This window comes from Lissotriton vulgaris, chromosome 10 (assembly GCF_964263255.1).
Source record: "Lissotriton vulgaris chromosome 10, aLisVul1.2, whole genome shotgun sequence".
In the NCBI taxonomy this organism is placed as follows: Eukaryota; Metazoa; Chordata; class Amphibia; order Caudata; family Salamandridae; genus Lissotriton; species Lissotriton vulgaris.
Window position 1 is genome coordinate 344368528 of NC_141698.1, and position 14853 is coordinate 344383380.

The 14853-nt window shown below is 43.8% G+C and overlaps 1 protein-coding gene across 1 annotated transcript in view; it reads right to left on the bottom strand.

The window, feature by feature from the left end:
• Positions 1-14853, bottom strand: part of KIF9 (kinesin family member 9) — an 818529-nt gene that overhangs the window by 185096 nt on the left and 618580 nt on the right. The window contains exon 19 of the mRNA XM_086941121.1: positions 14684-14799. Within this exon, the coding sequence (XP_086797247.1) occupies positions 14684-14799 (116 nt within the window). The remainder of the gene's footprint in view (positions 1-14683; positions 14800-14853) is intronic.

Genomic DNA, 14853 nt, shown 5'->3' on the forward strand with positions numbered 1-14853 from the left:
TGGGAATACATATGGTAATATACATGAATAATTTTAATGTATTAATGTTTTAGTGTAGTTTAATTATTTACTATTTTTTATAGTTAATTTTAATAAAGTAGTTTATCAATTAAAATATGATGTTTTCCTTATTTTTTGCAATATTATTGAGGTTCATATTGTGTATTTTGATATTCTTTATATTGTCCATATATTTAAATAATCTAAGAGATGTTGTGTTTCGATATTTGCATACTCAATATTGTTAAATGTAGATATTTTTGACTGCAATATTTTTGTCATTGATATTTTAGGTTTTTTTTGGGGTTAAGAATAGGATAGTGATGAAGATGTACACCCCAAATCACACCCTTAAGACATCTGGGATACTCTACATTCCTAGTACCCCGTTAAGAGATATCAGTATCTAGATGACATATTTGTATTCTGATAATGGTTGTTATGTCCCGTTGTACTCATAGATAATGCTGTATTTTTTCTGTACTCAATAAAAAGTTCTTCTTCAAAAGAAAAGGACAGCAATATTTTTGTTAATAATATTACTTTGATGATATTTTCATTAGTCAATAATGTTGTCCACAATATTCTGTCATGGCATCGTACTGCTACTGTGTGCAGGCTATCTATCAAGAAAAAGTGTGTGGAGCCCAAAACGTTGCCGCCTCCTGATATTTGGGGGCTAAAGCCCCACCTCTCCATCTGGATTAAGAGGTATCAAGCCATACCCAAGTATGAAGACTGCTGTTGATGCTTTAAAACTCATACCTCATTGAAGTATCTAGGCCAACGGCCCTGGAGTTCAGTCTACCTGGGCTTGCTCAACTGCCTCAAAGTGGGGGCAGGCTGGACATAGGGCACATTCCTCTCTCACTGCATTAGAGATATCACATCCTACCATCAGTGTCCAGAGCTTTGTCTGAACCAGCTCCCCCTGGAAAAGGGAGCAGCACCAATAGTCCTTGGATTTGTAGACTTGCAGGCCCCGGGCTCTGGAATTTCCTCCAGCTTATCTGTCCTTGCCAGGCCAATCACCATTCTGTGCACCACCATCTGCTCCTGTACCACTTATGCCCCAGCAAGGTGCCACATTGTACTCCAGATTTCCTTGTGAGGGAAAGGATCTCAGGTGTGGCAGGAGACACTCTGCATATTTTTCTTTCACTGGTCACATGGATCAGGCTAAGAAGGTGAGGTGATTTTCTCACCCCCTAAATCCCACTTTTAGAGGCAGCAAACCACCACTAAAATTCAGAGCTGGAATATAGCATTCATGATGGAAGGTCAACAACTACTAACAAGCATCACTGTCCATTACCAGGGAGAGTTAATAAATCCAAATCAATTTCAAATATGCAAATATAATAATGAATTTATAATTAAAAATACAATGAAATACATTGAAAAGCTTATCAAGTTCTAAAATATTTTTAAAAATAAGGTGCAGCTGTGTAACACTCATTCACAGCCCATAACTTCAAGGACCAAGGAGTTAAATGCACCTCTCTAGTGGTCATATGTATCAAATAAGCATTTTGCCATTACCAAATAGCTATTTTACCCAAATCGCAATTTGGTCATCGCAAAATGCTGTGTATGTAAGGAATTGACAAAGATTTCGCAATTCCTTAATATTACCTAATAGAGGTTCGGTAAATAGCAAATTGCTATTAGGTAATATTACTCTATCCGTACCTATGGGCCGAAGGCCCATAGGTGCAAATGATTTTGCATTAGCTAATTTTCGATTACCTAATTGGTAATCACAAATTAGGTAATGCAAAGCCAAGAGTGCCCGGAGGCCGAAGAATCCCCTGAGGCACCTCCAACAAAATTTTTCAAAGTATGCACATGGTTACCATCGACTCGAAGTCAATGGTAATTGCATTTTCCTAAATGCACAGTTTGCATTTGGAAAATGCTTCATATATGTGCTACATGAATCGCAATTTGAAATTCCCTGTTTGTAGTTGTAATTTTTGAGATTACCTAAAATTGCGACTACAAAGCCTTCCATATATCATGAAAAGCTACTTTGCATTTGCAAACGGCCGATTTTACAGAAGCGCACCTTTTGCGAATGCAATAAACTTTCATACATGTGGCCCTAGGGAGTTTTTAAACTGTACAGTGGCTGTTGGGATGGCTATTATTGGAGCTTTTGTGTATGATAATTTCACTGACCCACTCGCTCAACATTTGAAACAAGCATCAACTAACTTTGAAAGTGATCCACAAGGAGACAGAACAAATGAAAATATAGTATGTACCCACTAGCTTTTCCCCCACACCCACAGTCATTTGCCCAGAGGTTGGTTATTCAACACTTCCACCTTTAAAGTTAATGGAGGTGACTCATCTGTAGCCAGGTGCATATCTAACAGTAACTGTTGGGTACCTCTTCTTACTCTTCTACACTAACCCCAAGGGCAACAGACGTCACACCAAGTTGGTACATCCTTCAGGAGTGAACCTGCAAAAATAAACTTTTAACCTCAGCTAACTTTGATCCCTACATTCATTGTCATTTATTTGGCCGAGATAATAACCTGCTTTTTTGTTAATGATCAAAAGCCCTTAGAGGTTTTCTAATTGCAATTTAGTTTTTTCACCAACAAGAACGCTTCATCAACAAGTACCACTATTTTTATTCTTATACTTTCTATTTTGGGTAAGTCTGTTACCCATCCCCACAAGTGGTATTCCAGCCTATTTATAGAGAATCAGAAAAGCACTAGGTGAGTACATACCGCTGCCTGGACTCCATTCAATTTCAAAGGGCGGGGGGCGCAACTGTCCCCCACGCTGTATCAAAGTATAGAGTTAACTTGGTAAATACAGCTAGAGTCTCCGCTAGAACTGGATCCACTGCCACACTGAGAAGGGTTTCTCAATCAAAGGAAATGTCCATTAGATCAAAAGACTGTGTGAGATCTATACATGTTGTTATTTAGGAGCCTTGCTTGAGATTAACATAATTTGACACAATTGATCCTGATCAAATATAAGACCCGGCATAGCTAAATTGTCCTTAAATTCTTTTTGAAGCTTTACTTGGCTTCAGAAAACATGCCTCCCTCATTTACCGACTCTTGGAACTGGCTTAACGACACTTGCCACGCATCACAGATCAGTCTAGGAGCATTTTTTAAAATTCATATCTAGTCCAGGGACCTTTCCAGACTTCTGTTGGGGTTCAGCAAGGGCCTCCTTCCGTAGTGTAAATAGCGCGACAATGGTAGATGTCTGAGTCAAGTCGAATGTCAGCTCAATTAATAAATAATATTCCCTCTCTTTTTTTTAAAACAGAATTTTTTTAATTAAGTTTTCAGTTTTGATACAGTTTGTGTTACAGCATGATGGATCTCATAGTACTCCTTGTAAACAAGATCAGTACATTCTTGAACGTCCTAATAACTTGCCTAAACAGCAAATCTGCAAGGATTACCATTACAAGGTATAGATGTATATATACAATCTGTGGAAATGGAAAATGTGAGCGAAGCTGAGTGGAATCAACAATAAGTATGCTGTATACATGTACAATCAAGTTCGTGCTCATAATTCCGACTGTATTATTGACTATCGTATAATGAAGTCTAAAATCTGTGACATAAAGAAAGAAACAATAATAAAGAACTATGCTACTATGAACGAGGTGTCTGTTCTGATTGCCATCGGGGAGTGGGGTGGGGCAGGGGGTCTCCCCCGGGTAGGGCGAAGGGAGGGGGAGGGGAGGGAAGGAAGGAAGGAAAGGAGAAAAAAAGGGGGGGAGACGGGACGGGGGAGGAAGGTAGTAGACATCTTCAGGAACATATTAATCATCAGTGAAATCCATGTATTGTGTCTTAAAAAGTTCCAACATTTGAGCCCATTTCAAAGATATCAGTTTCCTCATTAACCCTCTGTACTCTTCGCGGTGCAATGCCTCCTTCTCAGCAGTAGCCCATTTTATAACTTCTTCCTGCCATTTTCCTTTGCGCTGGGCCTTAGCTGATTTCCATCGTTGTGTGATAAGCCTTTTGGCTAGCATGAGAATGAGTCTTATAAAATGGCGCAACACTTTTGCCTTCTTAGGAAGTGGAAAGGGCACGAGGAGACAGGCATCAGGGGTGTTCCAAGTGGAACGCTCAGAAAGGTATGTGAAGCCTTGCAGAACTTCTGTCCAGATGTCCACAAGGACGGAGCAGGTCCAAAACATGTGAATAAAGTCTGCCTCCGAGTTGCGACAACGAGAATACTCCGATGTGGAATTGGGGTACATACGGTGTATCACCCGTGTTGGAGATAGGCCCTATGCAGGACAAACAGTTGAATAATTTTTAGTCGAGCATTGCAGGAGACGCGCCTGGGATAGACAAGGATCTGTGACCATTCTTTATCCGTGAAGTCCCTAGACACCTCTGCCTCCCATCTTTGACGAAGAGTTAGTAAGGAAACTCCCAGATGGGGCCGTAGGCCCCGATACAGCCATCAAACCAGATGACTACTGTGTCCCATTATGTGTGTTGATTGCAATAATCCGAAGGTCGGATGTTCCCTCTGAGCCAATAACAAGTATCTACGCACATAAAGTGTGCCCGCAGCGTGTGTTAAAAATTGTGTAGGAGGAGCCAAATAGGTTTGCACAAATTCTTCATACGGCATTAAGGTTCCGTCCAGAAATAAGTCCCCTACAGCTTTCGCACCACTTTCCACCCATTCCCATAGGCTAATGTCTGACAAAACTCCTCGGGCCGTGGGCAAGCCACATAGAGGTATAGTTGGGGCATATGGCACCGATATATTAGCATACTTCAGCGCCAGTTTCAGATCGTAGCATCTCAGCCCGTAAGCGAGCAGGCTAATAACCTATTTCAAATAGATTATGACCAGTCACCCAGTAAGCCAACCATTGTAATTGGCCGCTATAGAATATGCTTTAAAATCTGGCGCACCCATTCGGCCCTCAGTTCTTGAGAGTTGTATTTTGCCAAGAGCCAATCTATGACGGCCCTGTCCCCAAATTAAAGAAGTTAATAGTTTATCCAGTGCTTTATAAATCCAAGCAGGAAGTGCTACTCGGAGATTTGCGAATTGGTACAGTAGTTTAGGGAGCATAACCATCTTAGAGACAGCCACACGTCCTGCAGTAGTTAAAGGCAAAGTATTCCAGAACGCCACTTGGGATTTGAGGTTATTAAGTGCTCGGACAACATTTCCATCAACTGTATCCGTAGTAGTTCTGTAAATATTAATCCCTAAATACTTTAAAGTAATGAGTTCCTCCCTAAACTGCAGCAGGCCAAATTGTAGTGTGGGGAGTGTGTATGTGTCATAAAAGGAAAAGGCCACCGATTTAGAAGCATTAAGGCACAATCCCGAAATTTCCCCAAATTGTTCAAACAGTGAGGCAATAGACGCCATATGTACATGCAGATCTGCAAAGTAGAGCAACATGTGGTCTGCATATGCCGAGACAGAGTGACATAGCCGACGCACCGGGATGCCATATGGTGCCATTATGTGTCGTAGCTGTTGTGCCAGGGGTTCTAGAGCAAGCACAAACAGCAAGGGTGACAGGGGCAACCTTGCCGTGTACTCCGATACACATTATATGCTGCAGAAATATTGGTGCCAGTCTTTGCCCTTGCCGTAGATCTAGTATAAAGGCGCTTAACCCATTTAATAAAAGCTGGGGGATCAAATGCCTGATGTATATCTAAGGGAAGGCAGCCTGCATGGGGGGAACTGGTGCGGGCAGAATGTAGAAGGGCATAAAGGTGAGGTATGTTCAAGGAAGAACTGTGCTTGGTCACAAATCCGCATTGGTCGGTGTGAAATAGAGTGGGGGGTAAGGGGAGCAGTCATGCCGCCAATAGCTTACTAAGAATTTTGTACTCCGCATTAAGGACCGAGGGGGCCTTTATGCTGAGAGCTCCGTATGAGTTTTATTAGGCTTCAACAGAGAGGTCACTATCGCCTCCCTGGTCGTAGGGGGCAAGCCAAAGCGGTGATGTACAATTGGAGCAGTTTAGGGACCATGGACGCTGCAAAAGTGGAATACAATTCAAGGGGAATCCCATCCGAACTCGGGGTCTTGTTACAAGCTATTCCTCGTATCGCACTACGGATTTCAGGAGTGGTCAGGGGGGCTGCTGAATCTGCAGCCTGGGCTGCCGTGATAGTAGGAAGAACCATCACCTCTAAGAATGTAGTGGTTGTAACTGTAGCATCATGAGGGAGAGCGGCGTAAAGAGTTGTATAATAATCACCAAACGTTCTATTATTGTCCACTTGTGTGGTGAGCAATTTGTGGTGGTCATTATGTATGGTATAACAACAAGAGAGAGAGGGAAAAGAGGCACTCTTAGACCCCCTGTAGATCAATAAACAACAACGAAAGAGTGACTATAGTGCAACCAGGAAAACCCTGGTTGGACATAACAGCAAAGGACACCCACCAGTGTTTGTAAAAGAACCCTCACTCAACGGCCATTATGTATGGCCAGAATAGGTGTGGAGGAAGGTTGTGGTTTAATTAACTTGGCCAATAGTGTACCAGACTTGTCCGAGTCAGCATGAGTATGCAGCGTGTACGCATGCAAATCTATCACCCTCAAATGCTCCAGTAACTCAGCATATATGATCCTGGCTTCTTGGAGGTGCGGCTCTTTCACATCATCAGACTGAGCAGCTATTTCTAGCGCTTGCATAAACTCTCTTCATCTGTAATATCACGTATGGCATCTTGCTGAATCCTCACCAGCGTCCCCATGGAGACACCTCAGATTATTACCTTGAACGCCTCCCATTCAACAATCCTAGAGGATGCGGTACCCTTGTTGTCTGTAAAATAGGTGGTAATGATGGTGACTAAAGTATCCCGGTAAATCGGGTCTTCCAGTTGTAGCGGTTGTAGGCGCCACATGGGAATCAGCGCAGGAATGCAACCCCAATTAAGTACCAACTCAAGGGGATTATGATCTGAGATGGTTTTACCTAAATATGTGGTACACGCAAACATAGAGAACAGGTCTGGGGAGCAAAGGAAAAGATCCAAATGTTTGTGCAAGGAGAGTGGGTAGGAATAAAACGAGTCTTCACGCATACCAACATGTTGCATCCTCCATGTATCTAACAGTCCCCATCCTTTCGTCCAATTAACTAAGTTGGTCACTTGTATAGTGGCAGCTACGTTAGACAAAGGGGGGTGTGACCTGTCAAGATCAAGATCAAATACAGCATTAAAATCCCTAACCAATATCCACGGGTATTGTGCCCAGTCTGACAGGGCTCGTGAAAGGCGGAAAAGGAAAGCGCCTTGATCAGTATTGGGTGCATAAATCGACCCGAAGACCACCCGGGTACTATTCAGCGTGCCCTGTAAAAGTACATATTTCCCCTGGTCGTCAATCCTACTATCCGACAGTAAAAAAGGGACTCCCGCTCACAGCCAAATCGCCGCTCAACGGGAGAAAGCAGAATAGACAGTACCATACAATGGTCCCCTCCATCGTCTCTGTACTTTGGCAAGCTCGGAAGAAATTAAGTGTGTTTCTTGGAGACACACTATCTGTGCTCGACGACAGTGTAATTGGGCAACACTACGATGTTGCTTCTGTACAGAACCCATCCCCCGTACATTCCTGGAGATAACAGTATATGATTTTGCTACAGACATAGCATCCAATCAGGTGTCCCATCCCCCCATCCCCCAACATCCCGCACATACCCAGGAGCATCGAGAAACTGATCAGTAGCATATACAAAAGAACAACAATCCAATACAGGGTAAAACGATTAAACTTTCATCGATCAAACTGTGTGCAAACAAGGCACATAAAATACTGAATAATAAAAAGGTTTCATGCCAGTGGGGCGGGCTGCTTTCTGTAAATACGTAAGAACCGGTTATGAAACGTAAAGTAACCCAGAACAGGCTGGGCCAGGGACAACATATTTTAAAGCTTACCCAGCAGCCTCCTACGGAGCTGTCCAATTTGTGAGCATAATACAACAAATGACACATAGCATATAATGGAGGTAAGCGCTTGCAATCGGGTACGGACAATTATCGGGAGAGCTAACTGAAACATTTCTCCACGTATCATAGGACACCACACAGCTATGTCACTGATTCAGCCAGTGGATTGTTGCTGAGCTGTGTGGATACAGAAGAAAACAACGCCATACTGCCCCCAAAGTCCGAGTCCGAGGATACTTCCACTGATGGGCTGGTGCTAATAGGCGCTCGAGGAGTTCGCAAAGCTGGGGCCGCCGTCTGCTCGCCAGCGCTGATTGCTGCGAAGGAGTATAAGGCATAGTACTCTGTGTAGTGAGTCCTCTCCGTCTATGGCACGGAAGGCACCACGACTGCAGCTATGTAGGGTGTATAGCACGGGCAGTGTCCGGGAAATTCCTATCCAACCACTCCCATGCGCTTTCGAGGGTCTCAAAGAAGCAAGCATGTTGGCTGTGAATAATTTTGAGTTTGGCAGGTAACAAAAGAGCAAATGTCAACACTGCAGTGTGGGCTTGGCCTTGACCTCCATGAACGAGGTACGTAGGCGTTGGACTGTCAGTGTATAGTCCGGGAAATTTAAAATTTTAGTATTATCAAAGAGGATGGGGCCAGCTCCTCACGTTGTTTGTAATATATGATCGCGATCCCTGTAGTTGAGGATTCTGGCTAAGAGCGGTCGAGGATTAGCACCAGGGAGAGGTTTGCGTATAGGTACTCTGTGGGCCTGTTCTACTGTGAAGTGTGCTGACAGGCCAGAAGGGGCCGCTTTGGTCCGCAACCAATCTTCAATGAAGGTCGTGGGGTGTTGACCCTCCGCCTCCTCTGGGAGCCCAACAATACGGAGGTTGTTCCATTGGTCCCTACCTTCAGCATCATCAGCCCAGGCCTGTAAGGACTCAACCTGTTCCTGTAAATATTAATAATAATAATAAGGCATTTATAAAGCGCATGGCTGCACAGACTGTGTATCCCCGCGCTGACTGCTAACAAAACTAACAGAGGTAGAGGGACGGAAGAGAACCAGAAATATGTTATGGGGGGAAAAGATGAGTTTTTAATTTGGCTCTGAATAGAATTTCTGAGGGTTCCATTCGCAGATGAACGGGGAGGGCATTCCAGAGTTTCACTCCAAGGTAGCGAAAGGATCTGCCCCCCATTTTTGCTCTGAGAATACGGGGAAGTTTGAATTGTGTCATTCCCGAAGATCTAAGGTCTCTGATCGGACGATGGATAGTTAGGAGGTTTCTAAGATAGATAGGTCCTTTATTGTGGGCAATCTTATGGGCGTAGCAAAGGCTTTTAAATCTAATTCTTTCCCTAACAGGAAGCCAGTGAAGTTTGGACAAGGCCGCTTTGGAAGATGTTCTTCTGGGAAGACCCAGTACCATGCGGGCGGCTGCATTTTGAATGCATTGTAGCTGATGTAACTGCTTTTGGTTCAGGCCTAATAGGAGAACATTTCCGTAGTCCAAATGGGGTGTTATGAGCGCATGTACAATCATTTTTCTGGCTTCAGTAGGAATGAGATGAATGATTTTTCGCAGGATTTTTAGCGTGCCAAAGCACTTGCCTGTTATTTTGCTGACTTGGGATTTTCCCGAAAAATCCGAGTCAATCATAACCCCTAGATTTTTGACCTTCTCTACAGGGCGGGGAAAATCACCTAGAGCCGTAGGCCACCATGCCTGGGACCATATTGAAGTTTTGTTCCCTACCACCAACACCTCTGTTTTGTCTCCATTTAAACAGAGGCAATTGTTGTCCATCCAGGTGGCGACAGCAGCCATGCAGCCAGAGAAATTGGTGGCAAATATCTCGCTATCTGGGGTAAGCTTGAACTTAAGCTGGGTGTCGTCGGCGTAGCTAACAATGCCCACCCCAAAGTTCTCTACGACGCGAGCCAGGGGCTCCATATAGATGTTAAATAAGGTAGGGCTCAGACTAGAGCCCTGTGGAACCCCATAGCTCACGTCACGAGAAGACGATTTAAAGGGTGGGCAGTGTAGCTGGAACGATCTTTTGGTGAGGAAAGACTTGAACCAAGCCAGTGCATGGTCCTTCACTCCTATATCCGAAATTCGGGACAGCAGCGTGGCATGGAGCACAGTATCAAAAGCTGCGCTTAAATATAACATGACCAACGCTGCTGTCTCTCCCTCATCCACCATCTTGCGAATGCATTCCGTGGAATATAGAACAGCTGATTCCGTGGAATAGCCAGGTCTGAAACCTGATTGTGTGGGGTGGAGTACATTTTCCTTTTCTAGAAAAGCCATAAGTTGTTTATTGACTATTTTTTCTATTATCTTGGCACATTGTGGCAGGAGGGAGATGGGCCTGAGATTTTGGAATTGGGTGACAGGGATATTAGGTTTTTTTTTGAGAGGGATGACTTGTGCTGTTTTCCAAGCCTCTGGTACATAGCATTCTTGAAAGGAAAGAATTATCATGTTTCTTATATGATCAATAAGAAAGTATTCCATGATGTCTTTACTTTTTCCCAGTGGGCATACATCGTTAGGGGAACCTGAATGAATACTGTTGATAATGTTGATCAGCTCTTTTTTGTCAGGTATGATAAATTGAGTAAAGGTGTGCTTTTGAGTAGGGGAGGTTTTGGTCCTTGTCTCCTTTCCTAATATAGGGGATTTGGGAAAAGTAGCGTGAATTTTCTCAACCTTTTCAACGAAGAAGTCAGCTATTTGTTCACATATGTCATTAGAATATGTGTCCTGCGTATCTAAACATGTTGTATCTGTAAGTTCTTTATAGATGCGAAATAGTTCTTTCGTGGGGTTGGTTGCCTCTTCAATTCTGATTTTATAAAAGGCGCTTTTTTCCTCTCTTATCATTTTCTGGTATGATTTTAGTTCCGATTTATAGATTTCCTTAAGTTCTGGGGAGTAGTTTTTTCTCCACTTGCGTTCTGTCGCTTTGCAGTGGGTCTTAGCGATTTTTAGTTTTTCCGAGTACCAAGGTTCTGACTTGTTTCTCCTGACAGGGGGCTTCGAAGTCCACGGAGCGATTTTATCTAATGCCTTACCCAGCCATAGTTCGTAGTTATTCCATGTGTCTTGTAAGGACTGACCTGTGGGCGGGGGGTGTTTCTCTAATTCGCTGATCAAGCGTTCAGGGGTATAGTTTTTCCAGTTTCGGCGCTTTGTAGACAGTGGTTTGTTGGGAACATTGTTAGTAATGTTAATAGGGATGTAGAAGGTAATTATATGATGGTCAGACCAGATTATAGGGACCGGGGGGGGCATTTTGATTCCTTCCCAAGTGGCAAAAACAGGGTCGAGAAGGTGGCCATGTTGATGCGTGGGGTTGGTAGATAGCAGTTTTATTCCCAGCGCGTGTAATGCTGTCTTGAGTATTTGAGCCTCTTTAGCATTATTATCTTCAAGGTGAAGATTGAGGTCACCTAAAATCATAAAATTGTTATGCCTCATGGCTAGCTGAGTGTCTGTTTCTATGAGTTGGTTGCAAAAAGGGGTTGCATTGCCAGGAGGGCGATATATGAGGAGACCAGTGACGGTCGTCGACGGAGTCAGTTTTATAGAGAATGTACCACATTCACTATTTGTGAAGGCCTTATTAGTGAGAGTACATTCCAATTCCTTTTTGCAAATCAGTGCCAGTCCTCCACCGCGTTGTTTAGGCCTATAGATTCTTAGTAGACTGTAATTCAGAGGTACTGTCTCCAAGATATCGGGGGAGGAAGATTCCTCTAACCATGTTTCAGTAAGAAACAATACATCGCAGTCACGTTTCTGCAGTAGATCTTGTATTTCCGTTTTATGTTTTATCATGGATCTGCAGTTAAGCAACATCATTTTTAATTTGGGCTTGGGGGCGTCATTATTCTGGGAAGTGGGTAGTGATTTGTTACATATATTACAATATGACGGTATCATATTAGGGTCAATGGTATGCCGACAGGGTTTATTAGAGCTCTTACCCAGTTCTCGTAGGGTTGTGCTAGAGTAGTGGATTCTCTGATGATCAGCCACCCTGTCAGTCACCAGATATTTGTCAGTGGGGGCATGGAGTCCTGCCCCGTGCCCCGTCCGGTCGCGGACGGGCGCAGACGGGCAGGACTCTGGCTTGACTCCGGCGCGCGATCGGCGCGCCCGCAGTGCGCGTCCACTGCGGAGCCATAGACGTATGGTATTATGCACTCGGTAGCGCGACGTGCAGCGAGAGCCCTCACTAAGATGGCCGCTGCCTATCTCAAATACTAGCTTAGTCCCCACTGATGACGGTCATAGGTTCGACCACACCCCCAGGGCAAGCGAGTATACTGTCTCCCAACTAAAGAACCAGATTATTTATAAACATTCGCCTTTGCTTAGTTAAGCGCTAAGGTGGCAGTCAATGCGCGTTCCGCTCAATGCTGGGGGGAGGGAAAGGACACACGGGGAAATAATAACACAATTAAAATCCAATAGTGCTGTAATTCTAAAAGAAGATCCTCCCGGCTCAAGCCTCAGGAGTAGAGTAAAAGCAGTCTGGATTGCACACGAGCCTTCCCTGGTTTTATGCACATGGTAGCGCGACGTGCAACGAGAGCCCTCACTAAGATGGCCGCTGCCTATCTCAAATACTAGCTTAGTCCCCACTGATGACGGTCATAGGTTCGACCACACCCCCAGGGCAAGCGAGTATACTGTCTCCCAACTAAAGAACCAGATTATTTATAAACATTCGCCTTTGCTTAGTTAAGCGCTAAGGTGGCAGTCAATGCGCGTTCCGCTCAATGCTGGGGGGAGGGAAAGGACACACGGGGAAATAATAACACAATTAAAATCCAATAGTGCTGTAATTCTAAAAGAAGATCCTCCCGGCTCAAGCCTCAGGAGTAGAGTAAAAGCAGTCTGGATTGCACACGAGCCTTCCCTGGTTTTATGCACTCGGTAGCGCGACGTGCAGCGAGAGCCCTCACTAAGATGGCCGCTGCCTATCTCAAATACTAGCTTAGTCCCCACTGATGACGGTCATAGGTTCGACCACACCCCCAGGGCAAGCGAGTATACTGTCTCCCAACTAAAGAACCAGATTATTTATAAACATTCGCCTTTGCTTAGTTAAGCGCTAAGGTGGCAGTCAATGCGCGTTCCGCTCAATGCTGGGGGGAGGGAAAGGACACACGGGGAAATAATAACACAATTAAAAGGAGGAGTTGAATGTGCACATCATGCAATAATATTCCTTCTCAGAATGATATATACCATCTATATGGTCTATCCAGTTTGATGCTCTTATGTTGCATAGCACATAACAGGAGCAGACCAGGTCTAAAGATAGGTGTGTGTCTATGTAGGTGGCCGTGTAACAGTTAGGTACATGTGTAAACAAATACTGTTGAATCGCAAAGGCCAGAACAAGTCCCATCCACTTCCGCTTGGCTGAAAACAGGGGGTACCGACGGACAGAGCGGGCCTCATTCTCCCGAGCGGATGCAGGGTGAGGTGAGGCTTTCACCCACATAAAGCTGGGATGAAGATATGTCCTTTTTCCCCAAAGTGGATATTGAAGCACGGAGTCCCTGGTAGATATGTAACTTCTCTTGAGTACATTGTTGGTTATTCCTCTTTCACTCACTATTTTCTAGATGCAGCAGCTATCTCATACTATAGGTCCTGAAGAAAGCCGGGGGAATTCCCCTGTAGGCTGAAACATGTCGACCACCCTGCGAAGCGCCACCCACTGAGTAGTGCTAGCGTTAGACTACTCGGCGTATTTTTAACCTTTGACACATAGACTTCTATCTGTACGTTTTTTGAGTCTTTGTAGTTAATTTTATCCATCACCATCACTACAGCACTGCACGTCACTAACTTTATTGTTTGAGGAACAACGAGGCTAGAGTTTGGACAATCATTCCTGGCACTAAATGGTCAGGGTCAGACTGTTCAACAATTCCCACATGACGAAATTCCACCAAAAGGGTGGGCGGATGGGACTTGTTCTGGCCGTTGCGATTCAACAGTATTTGTTTACACATGTACCTAACTGTTACGCGGCCACCTACATAGACACACGCCTATCTTTAGACCTGGTCTGCTCCTGTTATGTGCTATGTATCTTGATATTAGGGGTATGAACAGACAGGTCGGTAAATATTCCCCTTGACCCTCCACACACATTTTTGTTTTTTGAGCTCTTATGTTGCAATCAATTTGGAAAGGTGCAGACTTTTGCAGCCAAACTCCCGAAAGCCCTGCTATGCTTTTATGTCAGTATTCTTTAGATTGTCCCATGCAATTGCAAGCTGCTTCCTTCCACTTCTTGTCCACTGTGTCTTGTGCCATGTAAAGTCCTTTACATAACAGGGGAGTTAGAAATGAACCCCCTGTTTCTGTGTAAGTATCACCACATGCATTCTAAAAGAAAGAACTTATTTTAACTTGTGCTTGGAAACGTACTAATTTCTGTGTATTGTTTAAACACAGAAAAAACAAACTTAGGAAGATATATATTATTGAATTCACATTTTGGGAAAACATTAGAAAAAAATAGAAACAATGAAAATCAAAAAACCTAGATAAAAAACCTAGAAACAGTATTCCATCAGCATATTTGTTTGGAAGCAAACATATGTAGATTTTAGTTTGAGAACCAGTGCTCCACGTGTACTACAAACAGTTGCCTGTGGTTCCATCATTGTAAGTGCCTCCTTACCAGAGATACAATTTTGTCTATTGGCAACAGTCCAGGTCTAATGGTGTCTTCTTCCTTCAAAACATCCTGCACATTTTCTGGGATGAGGAAAGACTCGTTGTACCAGATATCAAACTCTGTAAAAGAGAATAAGGACAATAATGTTGTGTTGTAACCAGATTTTACACTCA